The sequence below is a fragment of the Sapajus apella genome, unplaced genomic scaffold (genome assembly GCF_009761245.1).
Source record: "Sapajus apella isolate SASKATOON/1434 unplaced genomic scaffold, GSC_monkey_1.0 scaffold396, whole genome shotgun sequence".
Taxonomy (NCBI): Eukaryota; Metazoa; Chordata; class Mammalia; order Primates; family Cebidae; genus Sapajus; species Sapajus apella.
This window is the reverse complement of record NW_022437333.1, coordinates 76,153-94,710: the sequence shown is the minus strand read 5'-3', so window position 1 is coordinate 94,710 and position 18,558 is coordinate 76,153. Positions and strand designations below refer to the sequence as shown.

At 54.7% G+C, this 18,558-nt stretch overlaps 1 protein-coding gene across 2 annotated transcripts in view; it reads left to right on the top strand.

The window, feature by feature from the left end:
* The window catches only part of NOS2 (nitric oxide synthase 2), a 33,561-nt gene that overhangs the window by 13,065 nt on the left and 1,938 nt on the right, over window positions 1–18,558 (top strand). The window contains exons 10-24 of one of the 2 annotated variants that reach the window (XM_032272283.1): window positions 3,212–3,406; window positions 4,419–4,501; window positions 5,208–5,352; window positions 6,621–6,725; window positions 7,713–7,762; window positions 8,156–8,333; window positions 9,476–9,608; window positions 10,765–10,843; window positions 11,625–11,806; window positions 13,205–13,368; window positions 14,362–14,569; window positions 16,116–16,203; window positions 16,600–16,721; window positions 17,142–17,290; window positions 18,202–18,396. In XM_032272283.1, coding sequence (XP_032128174.1) covers window positions 3,212–3,406; window positions 4,419–4,501; window positions 5,208–5,352; window positions 6,621–6,725; window positions 7,713–7,762; window positions 8,156–8,333; window positions 9,476–9,608; window positions 10,765–10,843; window positions 11,625–11,806; window positions 13,205–13,368; window positions 14,362–14,569; window positions 16,116–16,203; window positions 16,600–16,721; window positions 17,142–17,290; window positions 18,202–18,396 — 2,076 coding nt within the window. The remainder of the gene's footprint in view (window positions 1–3,211; window positions 3,407–4,418; window positions 4,502–5,207; window positions 5,353–6,620; window positions 6,726–7,712; window positions 7,763–8,155; window positions 8,334–9,475; window positions 9,609–10,764; window positions 10,844–11,624; window positions 11,807–13,204; window positions 13,369–14,361; window positions 14,570–16,115; window positions 16,204–16,599; window positions 16,722–17,141; window positions 17,291–18,201; window positions 18,397–18,558) is intronic. The other variant, XM_032272284.1, reaches the window with a different exon arrangement.

The window sequence follows — 18,558 nt, the reverse complement described above, 5'->3', positions numbered from 1 at the left end:
TGTTACCCAGGCTGGAGTGCAATGGCACGATCTCGGCTTACTGCAACCTCCGCCTCCCGGGTTCAGGCAATTCTCCTGCCTCAGCCTCCTGAGTTGCTGGGATTACAGGCATGCGCCACCATGCCCAGCTAATTTTTTGTATTTTTAGTAGAGACAGGGTTTCACCATGTTGACCGGGATGGTCTCGATCTCTTGACCTTGTGATCCACCCGCCTCGGCCTCCCAAAGTGCTGGGATTACAGGCTTGAGCCACCGCGCCCGGCCCGGCTTGCTTTCTTTGTCGTTTTGTTTCCCCCACCTAGAATGTAAGCTCTGTGGGGCAGGGACCTTGTCTCTCTGTTCACTGCTGCACCTCTAGCCTAGAAGAGTGCCTGGCACACAGTAGGTGTTAAAATAATATGTCCTGGAAGAATGAATAATGAGAGTCACATCCACGTTCTGGCCTGGCACAGACTGGGTCTTCAGTCCTTGTCCGATGCCTGCATGAACGAGGGATGCTGGGAGGGACTGATGAGCTGTGGCTGCTCTTGCTTGCTGTGTGAGAGTGATGACGGTCTCCACCTCCTCTTAAGCCCACACACACCTGGTGGGCTCCTGTGTGGGGCTGAGTCCTCTGGCCCATCCGCTGCTCTTACTCATGTAAACACTTCCCTGTGGGAAGGAGGCCTGGGATGCTACATCCTAGAAGATACTACTTCAGAAGCCATGGCCATTGCCACGAAGCTGACAGACGCCCTGGAGACCCCACCACTGGGCAGTCATTCATTCAGCAACGTTTTATGCAGCATTTGCCTGGTGCCGGGTACTAGGCTGGGCCAAGGCTGTGAGTGGTGAGCGGACTACAGTTGAGCACACACCGTTCCCCACGGCTGGGTCACCCTGTAGCAGATCGCGCCTGTGCTTGACGGGGGAGGGGAAGATGGAACAGGAAGAGCCCCCTGGTGTCTCGGGAAGGGCTGGCCTCACCCCACACATCTGACTCCTGGGGACTCCCAGTACCAGCCCTGACGCTGGCAGGATGTGGACGCGTCCCAAAAAATCCGTGAGCCTCAGCTGTCTCCTGACCGTGGCTGACCATGTCCTTCCACTGCCTGAGCGTCTCCAGGACTTCCTCACCACCCTCCTTCAGGGTAAACTTCAGTAGACGGCCCACTTTCCTCCTCTGTGAAATGGGGATAGTTATAGTGCCTCGCTCACCTAGTGATTCTAAGAGTTAAGTAAAAGCGTATGCAAAATGTTTAGCTGTCCCGCTTAGCCCATAGGGAATAGTCAGTACACAATGATTTCCTACTATTTATTATGTTGTCATCACAATCGTAGCGACCACTGAGATTTTTTTTTTTTTTGGAGATGGAATCTTCCTCTGTTGCCCAGGCTGGAGTGCAGTGGCGTGATCTTGGCTCACTGCAACCCCTGCCTCCTAGGTTCAAGTAATTCTCCTGCCTCAGCCTCCCGAGTAGCTGGGATTACAGGATTGCATCACCACACCCGGCTAATTTTTGTGCTTTTAGTAGAGACAGGGTTTCACCGTGTTGGCCAGGCTGGTCTTGAACTCCTGGCCTCAAGTGATCCACCTTACTTGGCCTCCTAAAGTGCTGGGATTACAGGTGTGAGCCACTGCACCCGACCCATAGCTACCACTGAGCTTAGAACTGATCTGGCACCCAGGAGTCGCTGTGTCTTGGAAGAATAAGTGAATGAGAGCCCACATCCACAAGAGTGGTGACTGGACTTTTATATACACATATGTAATTTACATATCTCTATATAATTTTACAAGGCATGGCTGGACTTGCCAGGCCTGATCCCAGGTGGATCCTCTCGTGCTTTCCTGCCTTGACTTATGCAGTGCCCCCCACCCCCAACCAACTTGCACCCCTCTCATGACTTCCTCCTCTCAGGGGCTGCTCCTGAGATTCCCAAGCCTTGGGCCTCTGTCTGGCATTGGATCCTCTCTGCCTTCTCCATCACCTTTGCTTGCCTCAGAGTTTCTAGCAGGCCATGTGAAAATGACTGATTTTCCTCGGCTTCCCACCCAGTTAGTCTAGAATCGAATGCAGAGAAGGGGTTGTCTTTCCCTTCTATAACGCCGATGCCTTATGCAGTGCCTGGCAGATAGAAATTGTAAGAGCAGCTAACATTTATTCAGCACTTACTCTCTTTTGCTTATTCCAGTTTATTGCATTCTTTCAACAACCTCATAATATAGGAACTTTTTTTTTTGGAAACAAAGTCTTGCTCTGTCACCCGTGCGGTGGCGCGATCATGCAGCCTTGACCCCCTGGGCTCAAGTGATGTTCCTACCACATCAGCCTCCATGTGTCTGAGAGGGCATGTGCCACCACACCTGGCTAATTTTTAAACTGTTATAGAGACAGGGTCTCACCATGTTTCCCAGGCTGATTTCAAACTCCTGGGCTCAAGCGATCCTCCCAAAGTGCTGGGATTACAGGCATGAGCCACTGCATCTGGCCATTATAGGAATTCTTATCCTTCCCATTTTACAGATGAGGAAACTGAAGCTGAGGGAGATTTAAGAACTAATAGCTCAAGGCCACATGGCGAATAAGAAGCCAGAGTTTAAACCACTATGTGAAAGAAATGTCTCTTGACTGAGTATCTCTTGACTTGAATAGAGGCCTGTGGCTACCTCACTGGACCATTCCATGGGGTTAGACCCCACAGCTCGTAATTTCAGACTGTGATTTGCCTCCGATACACTACAGTTCTCCTAATGCTTCAGACCTCCCCATGGAGGGGTCTGGCTCCTTCTTGGCTGAGGAGGCTACAACCCCAGGGAAGTGACTCTTAGAACTCTCCACTCATACATGGCTGAGATGGTATTTCCTTTACCTGCCAAAAGGCGCTGTGGTTTGAGGTATGCAGATCCAGGGAGAGCCATTTGCTGCGAGTCTAGGAGACTTGTGGGCATGAGAAGATGGATATTTCCCTTAAAGTGTTAAGGGAGGCCCCCCTGGGACTGTTCACTGACTCTGGCTAATGTGCTTTCTTGGACTCCTTCCAAGGCTCCACAAGCGCCTTCCATTTGGGTGTTGACTCTCAGCAGGCAAGGAGAGGGCCGGGAGGAGCTGCTGTCCCATGTTACAGATCGCCAGGCCTTCCCGGGCACCCCTGGGAGCCCTGCAGCCACTGGCCCCTCTCCTGACTGCCCCGCACCTTATCTCCTTCCCCTTCTTGCCTTCTGATACAGAAGCAGAATGTGACCATCATGGATCACCACTCGGCTGCAGAATCCTTCATGAAGTACATGCAGAACGAATACCGGGCCCGCGGGGGCTGCCCGGCCGACTGGATTTGGCTGGTCCCTCCCATATCTGGGAGTATCACCCCCGTGTTTCACCAGGAGATGCTGAACTACGTCCTGTCCCCGTTCTACTATTATCAGGTGAGGGCCTTCCTTGCCTCTCCCTCATGGGGCCTTGGGTGTGGCCGTGTGTGTGCGCGTGTGTGTATGCATGCGTGCATGTGTGCATGTGTGTGCGCGTGCACATGTGTGCACCTCATGCTTACACATGCAGGACCCAAGGGGAGGCAGGGGTATGTTGTGAAAGCTTTCCAGGCCCTACTCAAGGATGCTGAGCAGCCTTCGTGTGTTTCCACAGAGAGTGGCACTGAAGGAAATGTCTTCTGCTGCACCGCTAGTGGCCTGTGGCTCAGGCGGGGTGGGGGGGTCTGTCATTACACCTGCTTCCACAGAAGCAGAGCGCTGAGGGAATTGGCTGCCGAGACAGACTCTATTGATTCTGCCACTTCTAGCAATAGGGTCTTGGGTGGTCCTTTCACCTTTCTGAGCCCTGATCTTCTCATCTCTAAAAGGGACGGGCTTCCCTCCATGCCAAGGGGTTGTGCGGATCTCAGAGCTGGTATATGGAACAGCTCAGCCCAGTGCCCAACCCAGAGTGCATTCAGTAGCCATGGGCTATTGAGACGAGTTCATTTTCTGCCAAAAAGGACTTGGGTTAGATTCCAGGAAGAGCTTCCTCCATTGAAAGGTGGTCGCGGGTGCCTGCATGTCCTGGTCCCTTGCCTGTTGTAGTAGCAGCTCCTCTTGCTCTCAAAGGTGTCTTGGTGGGGACTGTATATTATGTCGTCTGCCAGGTGATAAGATGCTAAAAGCAAAAGGGGGCACAGCCTGTTCCTTCCGGAAGGACACTAATGAGAATAAGAGTCAGCCACCCCTTCAATGTGCAGGCGCTATGCTGGGCATTGGAGAGGCAACTCTGGGGGAGATGCAGCCACAGCCCCCTCTTGCAGGGTTCAGTGACAGGCATGGGATGCAGGCCAGCCTTCTCTCCCCAGCTCATGGTGGTGTAAAGGGTCCTCTACCACTCCAGCATCCACAAGCCAAGCCGAGCTAGGACCCCACCCTGCACTCACATCTCCCTTCTTTTCTGAAGGTAGAGGCCTGGAAAACCCATGACTGGCAGGACAAGAAGCGGAGACCCAAGAGAAGAGAGATTCCATTGAAAGTCTTGGTCAAGTGAGTGGAGTGGCTAGTGGTGATGTGTGAACTGTGTCCCTTCCTTCCAATCAGCCTCCGCCTCTAGGCCTCGCAGGGCAGGGAACGCAGGGAATGGATATTCTTTTTGCTTTTGTTTTTGAGACAGGGTCTCGCTCTGTCACCCAGGCTGGGGTGCAGTGACCCGATTACAGCTCACTGCAGCCTTTGCTTCCTGAGCTCAAGTGATCCTCCCAAGGGGTTGTGCGGTTGAGCCTCCTGAGTGGCTGGGACCACAGGTACAAACCACCACGCCTGGCTAATTTTATGTTTTGTAGAGACGGGGTCTCGCAATGTTGCCCAGGTTGGTCTCAAACTCCTGGGCTCAAGCGATCCTCCTGCCTCAACCTCCTAAAGTGCAGGGATTACAGATGGGAGCCACCGCACCTGGCCTGGGAATGTATACTCTTTGTGGAGTTTGGCTCCCCAAGGTCCAGTCGCCAACTCCAAGGGTCCCCCACTGCCATTGTCCCAAGCTTCTCTCTCCTCCCGTTTCCCAAAGGGACTTTTTATAGTGGGTGAGAGGAGGAAAAAGGTGCGTCGTCACGGTGGGCGGCTGGTGAGAAACGTAGCTTGCTTTTCCCCAACCTGCCCCACTTTAAAAGCTGTCCCCTCCCATTCCCCTGACCCCCCATTTTCTTCTGGAAGGCTGACTCAGCATACAGTGCCCATCTGTCTGTCCCCACAGAGCCGTGCTCTTTGCCTGTATGCTGATGCGCAAGACGATGGCGTCCCGAGTCAGAGTCACCATCCTTTTTGCGACAGAGACAGGAAAATCAGAGGCACTGGCCTGGGACCTGGGGGCCTTGTTCAGCTGTGCCTTTAACCCCAAGGTACCGGCTCCACAGGATGTCTGTTGCTGTCTGTGCTGGTGTGCAGAGGAGTCTAGGAAAGGTTAAAACAGTTTCCCCACTCCTGGATGTCTCAGAGCCTTGGATGTGCTCTTGTGCATCATAAATCTGCAAGAGAAGGATAGACTTGTGCTCAGGGATTCCCAGACTTACGTAGTAGATGAGTTTTTCATGGTGTTCTGGAGAACACAGTTTGATAAACAATTTCATGGTGAATCCAGGCCTTGATATACATCAGCCCCTCTAGCTGAACTTTATTCAGGCTCACCGAACACCTGCTCTGCAGGAGGCAGTGCTGCATGTGAAAGGGGCAAGGGACGACTAAGCTGCAGACAAATTAAAAAGGCCCCACAGGGTCTGTCTAAGCTATATCGCCTGCCTTCAGCACCTTTGGATAAAATCCAACTATTAGGGAATGACTGCCACATGCTGGGCCAGCCCCAGGCTCGGAGGATCTCAGAGTGAGTGACCCAGCGCCAGGCGTTGCCCTCGGGAGCTCTCCAGCATACACCTCACTCTACCTTCCCAGTGCCCTGCGAAGCAGGAGTCAGTGCCATTGTTAACCACAGAGGAAGAGCCTGAGTGTAAAACAGGCTGATGGGTTCTCCAGGGTTGCCTGGCTTCTGGGGGACAGATGTGACCCCGAGTTCAGGGCACAGGCCAGTGTGATGCCGCGATGGGATGAGCTGTGATCTGTGCCACGTGGAGGCCAAGGCTGACTGAAGGCCAGGTCAGCCAGGTGGCTGAAAACACTCTTGGGTCCTCACCTGCCGGCTCCCAGCAGTGTGGAACTGCCAGGAGACTGGTGTCAGGAACCCCATCCTTGGCTGGGTGGACCTGGGTAGAACAGCAAGGCGAGGGCACATTTCCCTGGCCATTCTCTTCAGGGACAGCTGTGACCTGCTCATTCCAATTTTGTGAAAATATGTCCACACACACAGAATTGCAAATAGCAGTGGGTGTGGTGAGAGACATTTGGACATGGGATAGGCAGTATTTTGGAGGCAGAGCCTCAGGGCTTGTTGACAGGTTAGCTACAGGGCGTGAGCGAGTAAGGAGAATTGAGGATGATGTGTTTGAATCGGTTCATTCACCTCTGCCTTGCCAGGCCTGTGCTGGGCACTGGGAGAGACAGATGAGCACAAGAGCCCGGCCTGGGGGAGGTATGGGAGGAAGCCCAGAGTGTCTGCGCAGGGTAGGAAGGGCCCTACTGGGAGCTGAGGGCTGATGCCCACCTGGGTGCCATCCAGGTTCTCTGCATGGACAAGTACAGGCTGAGCTGCCTGGAGGAGGAGCGGCTGCTGCTGGTGGTGACCAGCACGTTCGGGAACGGAGACTGCCCTGGCAACGGAGAGGTGGGTGGCCTGAGGTCTGGATGGCCTAGGGGGCGGTAGGGCGCAGGAGGACCCAGAAAAGGGTCTGGGGGATGCAGCATGTTCTACAGAGGGCGTCTGGGAGTCAGTGCTCAGGCCACTCTGGGTCACTCAGCTCATTTGCCGGCCTCTGTTGTAATTGGTGCCTTATGGGAGTGCCCCCTTTCCTATGACATAGTTAATATCTTTCTGTGAATGGCCTACCTATTTATATTCAAAAATTCACATTCAAAGGAAACTTCTATCACTCTCACAAATGGAAAGCCAGCAAAATGTAAATTCATTGAAAACAAAATTAAGTTCATGAATTTCATCTAGATACTATTCCCTAACCAAGGCGTGCTCTAGCTTTGTTTTTTAAAGAGTCACAGGCAATGAGAGAGGTATTAAGGTTTCATTAGCATCAATTCGAGACGGTCTCTCCAGCGCTCAGAAGAACGAAAATGTAATTGAATGGGAATAACTAAAAAATAAATGATGAAAAGGGAGTAAATTCTCACCACAGGATTTGACACTGGTTCTGCTGGGTCACATATCTTCTGGAATGACCTCGGGTTCCTGGAAAGCCAGGCTTATTTTAGGTACTATGGGACCAACTGTTGTTGCGTTTACCAGGTTCCAAACAAGAAGACAGAATCACGACCCACTGGGAGGCCCTCTGGAGACCCCTGCTATAAGGCAGGTCCCCTCTGCTGGGGCCGGATGGGTGGAGCCAGGCTGTTGCAGGTTCCCCAGTAAGGGGCAGGGCCCTCACGAGTAGCTGCAGTTTAGCTGGGGTGAGAGACAAGCTAAACTTGCCAGCTGACAACCAGGTCCTTGGCCAGGTGGCCCCACATGTAAACCAACTTCCACTGTGGGCCGGGAGCCATCTCTTGCCAGCTGTGGCCATTTTTTCAGAAGGAAAAAGCAGTGTTTTTTTTTTTTACTTTTCATCCTGGCTGAGAACTCTGTCTTTCCCTCTCTTTCTAGAAACTAAAGAAATCCCTCTTTACACTGAAAGAGCTCACCAACAAATTCAGGTAAGGCTCCCCCCCCACTCCTTCTAGCCCTGCCCTGTGGACCCAAAGTCTGGGTTCAGGGGATGGAACTGGGTGTGCGGGGGGGTCTTCTCAGAGCTGACCAGGCACAGAGGGACCCTGGGTCAGAGGTTCATCCTCGGAATGTGTCAAGGGTCAAGCCACAGAAGCCAAGTCCCTCTCACAAGTCTGCAGGCCAAGCATGGGGTGGTCATGGGAGTTGGTGACAAGGCTGGGGGGTCTGGAGGACCAGAAGGGGGACCAGCTGCATGCTCCATGCTCTGTGCTCCAGCTGGAGGGGGACCCTCCAGGGCTGACCCTCCAGGCTGTTGCTGCTGGGTGCTGAGGGCCAGGAGCTGCTCGCCTGGGACGTGAGTCTCTGTGTGTGTCCTCGGGCAGGTATGCGGTGTTTGGCCTCGGCTCCAGCATGTACCCTCAGTTCTGTGCGTTTGCTCATGACATTGACCAGAAGCTGTCCCACCTGGGGGCCTCTCAGCTCACCCCGACAGGAGAAGGGGATGAGCTCAGTGGGCAGGAGGACGCCTTCCGCAGCTGGGCTATGCAAACCTTCAAGGTCAGTTTCCAGCCAGAGCTGCCCCACAGCAGGGACATGACAGGGTGCGTTCATGCCTAGGACATCTGTGCTGGGTGTCCTGGGTGGCATGACCTCTGCACCTGGTCCTTGTGGATGCGGTCCCAGGCATGTGACAGGGCCATGGGACTGCGGGCTCAGGTCACTGCTGCCCTCCCTCAGCCCCCCAGAAGAGCTCCACCCTGTGCACATGACTCTCGGGGAGAAGGTGGCACAGAAACCCTGTGCCCTTAGGGAGCTTCAAGTTTAAGGTCTTCTCCCACTGGCAGTCTAGGTCACCTCTTAACTTCTGTGTCCGTCTCAGTCTCACAGCCAGAGAGACCTTGGGGACGGGCACCACACAGTGGCGGATCCACTTTGGATCCACTCAGTATCGCCATAGCTCTTTATTGCCTCTGTTGGCCCCAGTGACGTAGGGAACTCATCACTCCTGCAGAGCGTCACTCAGGTGGTGCTTAGGAGCATCAGCTTGCGTCGGGGCAGGCTTGGTTCCAAAGCCCGGGCCTCCCCCATGTGGCTCCACAGCAGGAGCATGGGAACAACCAGACCTCTCCCGGGGTGGGCTTGAGGATACAACAAGCTCATGCCAGTACTGACAGTCGTAATGGCCAGGCACAGTGGTGCACTCCTGTAATCCCAGCACTTTGAGAGGCTGGTGTGGGCAGATTACTTGAGCCCAGGAGCTTGAAACTAGCCTGGGCAGCATGTAAAACTCGTCTCTACTGAAGATACAGAAAACGGACTGGGCTTGGTGGTGCACACCTGCAGTCTCAGCTACTCGGGAGGCTGAGGCAGGAGGATTGCTTGAGCCCAGGGAGGCTGAGGCTTCAGTGAGCTATGATGGCACCACTGTACTCCAGCCTGGGCGACAGAGTGAGACCCTGTCAGAAAACAAAACAAAACAAACAGTATTTATAATCGTAGCAATAGCTAGCATGTGCCAAGCCCAGGCACCTCTTTGAGGCCTTGCTGTCACTGTATCAGGTAAGTGTGCTTAGAAGTTACACGAGGCACACAGCTCAGTGTTTGGCCCATGGTAAGGGCCTAGAAGGTGGTAGCCCCAGGGGTGGGGATGCTGCTGCTGCTGCTGACCATGAACCCCAGCTGGCTCCACCTTCTTCCAGGCAGCCTGTGAGGCATTTGATGTCCGAGGCAAACAGCACATTCAGATCCCCAAGCTCTACACCTCCAGTGTGACCTGGGACCCGCACCACTACAGGCTCGTGCAGGACTCACAGCCTTTGGACCTCAGCAAAGGTACCTGCTTCTCTGCAGCACATGCGGCTTGTTTGGGTTGGGGTCTGAGCCCTGAGCCTGTGGTCAAGGAGAAACTAGGTCTTTCTGAACAGAGACAGCTGGCCTGGGGGCCCCCCCTCACTCATGCAAGAGCCTGTTAGGGCACCAGACTCAAGGCGCTGATGGAGCCTGTGTCAAGAGGGAGCCCCAGGAGGGTGGTGGAGAGAGAAGGGGGCACTATGTGCCAGGGGCCTACTATATGCGAGGCACTGTGTAGGGTTTCTGGCCCACATGGACTATGTGAGCCTGGACACTTCTCCTGGGAGAAAGACACAGACGGAGAAATTGCAGTTCAGGGAGGTGAAGCAAGTCACTGGCCCGTGACCACATTGGGATCTGAGCCCCAGCCTTCCAGCCGCGAAGGCAGCCAAGTGTCAGGAAGAAGGTGTCACAGAGGCAATTCCAGGCTGCAGTGGTGAACTCTCCACTCTGTCCCCCGGGTGCTGTGCCCTGTGCCCTAAGACACTCCTGCAGGTTTCCACATGTTTAAGATACCCTCAACATCCTCGATGCTCTCCTGTGGATCCCAAGCCATGGAGACATTCTGGGACTTTCCATTTTTATGTACCTAAATTGAATTTCCCAATATCTAGAAGCAATACCTAGAAACTGCCCTGTATCAGACCAAGGACTTTTTTTTTTTTTTTTTTTAGACACAATCTCGGTCTGTTGCCCAGGCTGCAGTGCAGTGGTGCGATTTTGGCTCACTGCAACCTCCACCTCCTGGCTTCAAGTGATTCTTCTGCCTCAGCCTCCCTAGTAGCTGGGATTACAGGCACCTACCACCATGTTTGGCTCATTTTTGTATTTTTAGTAGAGATGGGGTTTCACCATGTTGGCTAGGCTGGTCTCGACCTCCTGACCTCCAGTAATCCACCCACCTCAGCCTCCCAAAGTGCTGGGATTACAGGTGTGAGCTGCCCATGCCCAGCCTGACCAAGGATCTTTATTTGTGATTCAGAAACAGTGGAATGAAAGGAAAGGAAAGAAAATCCCAACGGCTCCCTCAGCAGGACGCCCCTAGTGTCCAGGCGTTACTGACTTGGACCTGTGGAGGTTTCCCCCACCCACACTCAAGAGCCACTTGTCCATTTCACCATCTCTCTGCCCTCCACAGCCCTCAGCAGCATGCACGCCAAGAACGTGTTCACCATGAGGCTGAAATCTCGGCAGAATCTACAGAGTCCGAAATCCAGGTAAGGGAAAGTGCAGAGCTTCTCGGGCAATGTTCTGTCGATTTTATTTCAATGAATGAAAGATCAGAAGAAGTCAGTCTTTAAAGGGAGAGGAGAGGAGCATCTGCCAGCAGGAGCGGCCGTGCCATCGGCAGGACCGGCTCACCTGGTAACGTGCGGCCACCCGTGCTTTTACGGCTAGTCTCGGTTAACCACAGGCCACTTCTCCAGCTTGGAAGCTAAGCGTCTGCTCACTTCCTCTCCTTCCTCATTGAACTCTTTCACCAAAAGGAGGGTGCAAGAGAGACTTAAACCATTGGACTCATTCTTAAGAACTTTCAGGAAAAGTTTTGACCGGGAAGGAAGTTTCCCAGCTCTGGGAAACGAGCCTTGTGGATTCTCTGCAGGGTTCATTGATCTGTGCCATCATTAGGGAAACTGGCCTTGGTTCTAATAAGAACAGGGTTTGTCTTGGCGACAAGGAAAGGTTTCTTCTGATGTCCATGTATCTCCAAGGGGGTTGCTTTCTCCTGGCAGAGGCTGTGGCCAGTCACTCAGGGGGCTCAGAGGGCTGCTGGGAAGGGGTGGGCCCCCTATTCCCCAGAGGGAAGCTCCCAGGGCCCTCTTGAGCACCCCTGCCTGTGGGGATGCCATGTCCCAAGCTCAGGGTGGTGGCCCAGGCTTGTGGAACTGGGCGGGAAAATGAAAGAAGGGCACAGTTCCTGGGGAAACTGGCCCGCCCGTCAGGGAGCCCCGGAGGAAATCCGGCAACATCACCTGAGCCTTCTTTGTCCCTCCCCAGCCGCGCCACCATCCTGGTGGAACTCTCCTGTGAGGATGGCCAAAGCCTGAGCTACCTGCCAGGAGAGCACCTTGGGGTTTTCCCAGGCAACCAGCCAGCCCTGGTTCAAGGCATCCTGGAGCGAGTGGTGGATGGACCCGCGCCCCACCAGACAGTGTGCCTGGAGGCCCTGGACGAGAGTGGTGAGCCCCGGCCCGGGAAGCTAGTGCTGCCTGCCATCCTCCGGCCACCCTGCCTGACTGAGGGGCTGGGCCTGGACCTGCTGGTGACAGCCATCCCTGTCCTTCCTGCTAGAGGGTGGGCCACCAAAGCTTATGTGAAAGCAGCTGTGGACAGTCCCAGCCCATAGGCATGGCTCCCTGGCCTTAGTTTCCCCAGTTATAATGACACTGACAGTGTATCCCCCTAAGTACAGTGGCCAAAGTCAGAAAGGGGGATCAGCTGGGCATGATGGCTCATGCCTGTAATCTCAGCACTTTGGAGGCTGCAGCGGGTGGATCACTTGAGGTCAGGAGTTCGAGACAAGCCTGGCCAACATGGGGAAACTCCGTCTCTACTAAAAATACAAAAAGAATTAGCCAGGCATTGTGGTGCACACACCTGTAATCCCAGCTGCTCAGGAGGCTGAGGCACGAGAGTCACTTGAAGCCGGGAGGCAGAGGCTGCAGTGAGCTGAGATCATGCCACTGTACTTCAGCCTGGGCATCGGAGACTCCATTTCAAAACCAAAACCAAACCAAACCAAACAGTGGGATCAGAGAGCCAGAGCCCAGCAGTGTCCCCCACCATCTAAGAGAAGGTGAGAGACCCTGAAACACAGGGCTGAGGGGACAGATGTCCTTGTGACTATAGGGTGATGGATGTGGCTCATCAGGTCTCTGGTCCAGAGGAGATAATGTCATGCTCATACTTTAACCTAATATTTAGAAAGCGTCTTGTACCAGGCACAGCACCAACTATTATGTGTGCACAATTTCATTTGGCACTCATGCCAACCCAGTGAGATCAGTTTTGGAATCAGATCTGTTTCACAGGGAGGGAACCCAAGGCCCAGAGGCTTCAGTCACCTGGGAAGTGGGGAGCCAGGGTTTCAACCCGTGTCTGCTGGCCCCAGGGTCTGTGCTGTGACTGCCCTGCATGCTGCCCCACAGGGGTTCATATTCTGCTCACCCAGCACCTCCTGGTACAGCACCCAGGGGACTGCAGTCAGGGCTTTTCTCTGAGTGAGTAACTCACCTGTGAGGTGTACATTAGTCTTTGGTGGATTTAGTCATTGTGAGTCTATAGATCACTGGGGGATGTCTTGCCAAAGTTCAGGTCTGGGCTAGAGAAGGACATGGTCAGTTCATCAGGACCATGCAAACTTAGTGCCCCTCGGGGGGCTGGTGATCAGCTTTCCCAGGCAGTCCTTTCTCTGTGCACCACCTCCTTCCTGCCTTTTGCTCTCAGAGCCAGGACTTTAGAGCCTCCTTTCCCCTGCAGCTGGAGAATAAAGGGTGTCTGCCCTGGGGGCCTCATTACCTTCAGAGAAGCCCGAATGGGGCCTCTTTTCCATCCTGACACCTTCCTTCTCCATCCAGGCAGCTACTGGGTCAGAGACAAGAGGCTGCCCCCCTGCTCACTCAGCCAGGCCCTCACCTACTTCCTGGACATCACCACCCCCCCAACACAGCTGCTGCTCCAAAAGCTGGCCCAGGTGGCCACAGAAACAGCTGAGAGACAGAGGCTGGAGGCCCTGTGCCAGGTGAAGATCAGGGCTGGTGGGCAGTGGGGGTCTGTGCCGGGGGGGGAGGTTCCAGCATGTGGGGAGCTGGAGCCCAGAGTTGGTCTTTAATTCTTTAACTTTCAAGAGGGATCCACACGAGGTTCCCAAAGTGAGACTTGTCAAAGGCTGGTGGGAATCATCAGGCATCATCTGCTGTCCCATGTCTAGGATGCAGTTGTGTTGAGTGAGCTGAGTTTTTCCAAGTGCCTACAGGATGCAACCAAAGTGCACTCCTTGGACATTAGCTTGAAAGGGAGCTGTCCTTATCTGTCTTTGCTTTTCCCCAAACTGGAGTAAACTTGTTACTTCAGATGTATTGGGGGATTGATGGTGTGGATTAATGGGATAAATGAGCATAATGAACAGAGTGACAGATGGATAGTTGAATGAATACATTAATGAGATAATGCATTAACTCACCTGCAACTGTCTGGTTCCAAATCTTTGCAAAAGGCACTGGTTGTCATTATTATCGTCAACATTATAGCAAATTACCTTGATTCCAACTACCTCCACCACCATTATTTTGTGACTACAGTGTACTAACTTGGTACATGCATTCTCATTTAATTCCCGTAACATCCCACAAGCAAGGCAATACTATCCTTGTTTCCCAAAGGTTAAGTGATTGGGACGAGATTCCACAGCTAGTGAGGGCATCCAGCCAAGATTTGAACCCAGGTCTGATTGGTTCCAAACTTTGCCCTAAATAAATTACAACAAAGATTTGACCCTGCCCATGAGTTACTGACAGTGGAGGTCACACAAGTTAGATAAATGTACTGGCCTGAGTTCCTCCGGGACAGGAGCTATTTCTTCTCAAGCTCAGTAGTCTCAGCACCCTGGACAGTGCCTGGCACATGGACTTGCTTGTTGAGTGAGTGAATGAATGAATCAATACTGGGTTGTGACAGCCTTTCCCCCAAAGTGGGGCAGGCACCCTGAGTCGCTCACATCACCCTTGGCTTTCAGCCCTCAGAGTACAGCAAGTGGAAGTTCACCAACAGCCCCACGTTCCTGGAGGTGCTGGAGGAGTTCCCATCCCTGCGGGTGTCTGCTGGCTTCCTGCTCTCCCAGCTCCCCATTCTGAAGCCCCGGTTCTACTCCATCAGCTCCTCCCGGGATCACACGCCCACCGAGATCCACCTGACTGTGGCCGTGGTCATGTACCACACCCAAGGTGAGCTCGGGGCAGAGGCTCTGGAACAGCCCCACCCCGCCCCTTATTGGGCATCGTTCATCAACTCATCTTCAGCTTCCTCATCAAGTCGAGGAGGGAGGGAACACCCATCGCCCAGAGTTAAGAGTGATAGGAGGCGTGTGGGAGAGATCTCCACGAACCAGGCACTAAACCAAGCCTTCTGTATGTCTAGGATCAGTTACCATGTGGGGTAGGTACTATGTGCATTTTACAGGTGGCACAGAAAGTCACACTGTTAGCAAGTAGAGAGCTGAGATTCGGGCCCAGATAGTCTAACTGCTGAGTCCAAGTCCTTTACCACTCTGCTGGCCGACTAACCTTGGGACAATTTAATGAGATCAGATGTGAACAGCACCAACCCTTGGTGGGAGGCCAGCAGTTCTTAGTCTTCTTGATCATGCAGGGGAGATTCTGCATTGACTGTTCTTTCACTCACTGAGCTCATTCAGTGATGGGTTATTTCACACCCCCATGCTCGGCACTTGGATGGGTGTGGAAATACAGCAGACACCAGCCCTGCCCTCAGGGAGCATCTAGAGGCAGCAGTGGAGAGATGGGCATAGAAATAATGAGATGATTCTCATTGTGCAGAAGCCAAGAAGGAAAGGTCAGGGTCACTGAGGGCCACAAAGGAGGGGTGACACTGCCATAGAGGGGGAGGCGACATCTCATCCAGGTGGCCTTGGCTCTGCACTGGCGTCCGCCCCCTGCCCTGCCCTGCCCTCTGTAACTGAGCATCACCTGGGTTGGCAAAGCTGGGAGCTGCCCACACTTCTAAGCCCTCTGTCCTCTAGGAAGCACAAACCCAGTTTCTAAAAACTGCACAGAGATTCTATTTGCCCTGCTAGACAACACCCACCCACACCAGGAGAGGAGAGGCAGGCTTGTCCTGTGAGAGCAAGATTCAATCCTGAGGATCGAATTTGGATTGCCGTTGGATGGAGGCCTCCTTCAAGTGCTGGGCGTTGTAAAGGGAACGCAACCCAGAGAAATCTCCTGGCTTTCTACAAGCTCAGGAGGGGCCACTGAGGAGGAGAGTGAGGGGTCAGAGCAGGCAGAAATGCACAGAGCTCATCTACCACCCAGGGTTGCTCCCAGCAAGGGTCACACTCATGAGGACACACAGCAGTAGCCACCCCGCGGGTCACTTCCAGCTGCTGTCAGTGGAGCTAAGTGGTGAGCTGGGAGTGTTCCTGGAGAAACTCTTTGGAAGGAGTGCTGGAGTAGGAGTCAGGGAACCTGAGCCGCCCACCTGATTCCACCACTACCCGAGGGACCTTGTCCAAGTCACTTCTCCTCTCCCGGACTCAGTTTCTGCATTGGCAGAAGGGGCAACTTGCAGCCTATCTAAGTCCCTTTCAACCTTCTTCAGCTCTGGGCTCACAGAGGGTGGATCTCAGAACCAGGAGGATAAGGAGAGTGCCTGAGTGGGGATGTCCAGGGAGGCCGTGGTGTGGGCGGAGCAGCTGGTACAGTTTGCTCATGGGCAGTGAGGCATGTTGGTCACTTTGTGTTATCGTTGCAGATGGCCAGGGTCCCCTGCACCACGGTGTCTGCAGCACATGGCTCAACAGCCTGAAGCCCCAAGACCCAGTGCCCTGCTTTGTGCGAAAGTAAGCACCCCTTCCACTCTGTCCCCTGTGGGACTGCCGACCCCTGGGAGTTCCGGGAGGAAAAGGAGGGATCTGGGGTTTAGGTGCCGCTCAGGGCCCCTTGGCCCATAAAGAAGACACTGGGGTCATAGTGATGTTGCTGTCTTTAGCAAGGACAGCAATGCTGGTGGGGCCCAGAGTCCAGTGAGCTTGGCCCTTTTTCAGACGGACCTGGGGGAGCTGCTCGTACCGGGACAGAAGCGCAGCGGCCCGAAGGGCGTGGGAAATAAAATTGGAGGAGCTTCTCCTCCACACCCCTCACTACTGCCCCCTGCAGGCCCCGCTCCCCAGACATCCTGTGTGCGGGCGGGCCGGGGTGTCTGAGCACTGGCCCCTCTCTTCTCCTGTCCTCTTCAGTGCCAGCGGCTTCCAGCTCCCCGAGGACCCCTCCCATCCTTGCATCCTGGTCGGGCCTGGCACAGGCATCGCCCCGTTCCGCAGTTTCTGGCAGCAACGGCTCCACGACTCCCAGCACAAGGGTAGGCTGGAGGCTTCCCAGGTGGGAGGGCACCAAGGGCAGCGCCTGCCTAGGAGCAGAACCGCAGCCCCGCAGCCCCGCAAGTGGCTCCTGGCCCTCTCTCGAGGGAAGGCATCCCAAGCTTGCCTCACTGTGAGGCCTCTATGGGTGAGAATGGCCGCCTTCCCGTCTCCCGCATCGGAGCAGGGACTCCCTCTCCCGGGAGAGAGGGGTGATGGGAAAGTCCCTGCTTTTGATGGGCTGAGGGTATGTGACTATGGATGAGTGGTCTGAATGCCCTGGGCCTCAGTTTCCTCATCTGTAGAGTGGGGATAGTGCTATTAAATAAGATGCTTATAGGAGTGAAGTAATTCCAGTTGGGCTTGGAGCCGTGACGCCCTCTGGTGGCAGACATGATAACAACAGCCCGGGACTCTTGCAGGAGTGCAGGGAGGGCGCATGACCCTGGTGTTCGGGTGCCGCCGCCCAGATGAGGACCACATCTATCTGGAGGAGATGCTGGAGATGGCCCGGAAGGGGGTGCTGCACGCGGTTCACACAGCCTATTCCCGCCTGCCGGGCAAGCCCAAGGTAAATGCAGCCTCAAAGCAGGTGAAGCATGATACACGCAGGCTCCAGTGTGAGCCCTGGGTCCCTGCAGGCCACTGGCTTCCCTGAGTCTTCAGCTCCTGAGCTCTGATATTCGGGTAATTCACAACCACCAGAGTGATGCTGTGAAGAGCGTTACACCCTCTCTTCCAGTAGAAGCGACAGGCTGGAGAGGTTCAAGATTAACTTACGTCACACATGGATTAACCCCAGAGCCCCCGTGGGACACGCGACTGCCCAGGGAGAGGTGGTCCAGGGGGGCCACGCTCAAGCCCTGCAAGGCTGGAGGGCAGCCAATGCTTCCATATGGCCCTCAGACAGGCTCTGCGGCCCCCAGGGGCCTGGGGTGTCGGAATAGACTCTCAGCCCTCACACATTCGTCCCATCAGGACACTTCTTGGGCCCAGTGCTCTGTTTCCGGTGCTGGAGCCACTGGGCATCCTGTGTGGAGCAGGAGCAGACAGTCGCCGACTGACTCCTGGACCTTCTAACTGGGGAGCCCAGGATCCGGCCCTGCAGGGACCTGATGGACAGTCTGCATAGAGAGGCTCCCTTTTCTGGGGTGTAGGCAGAGCCCTGGGCAGGGGGACTGGCATCATTGATGCCTCTTTGAAGCATGGCAAATTCAGAGACCCTCTGGGAGCCCCATTGGACTGTCAGCCCCTTGAGGGCAGGACTGTGCCTGACATTAATCTCTCTAATCCCAGCCCAGCCCCCAGGGCACCCATGTGCCTCCTCATCCTGAGCCTGGCCTCGTGCAAGGTCCTGGCTGGGAGGGGACTCACCCCACAGCCCTTAGTGCCCTCTCGCTGCCTCCCTGAGGCCAGCAGGGCTGCCTGCAAGCCTGGCCCCCAGTGGCCAGGGACTAGACCCACCGTTTCCTCTGGTTTCAGGTCTATGTTCAGGACATCCTGCGGCAGCAGCTGGCCAGCGAGGTGCTCCGTGTGCTCCATGAGGAGCCGGGCCACTTCTATGTTTGTGGGGATGTGCGCATGGCCCGGGACGTGGCTCACACCCTGAAGCAGCTGGTGGCTGCCAAGCTGAACTTGAATGAGGAACAGGTCGAGGACTATTTCTTTAAGCTCAAGGTATCATAGTGGGCATGTGGGCTTAGGGTACTGGCCAAGGGCACAGGCCATCAGAGCCAGGACCAGGAGTGGCAGGTGGACCCAGGGGAGTCAGGCCCAGAAAAGCTCTGGACCCCAAGAGAATCCCAGCAGTGGCTGAGATCTGAGCTGGGTGGGCTATCA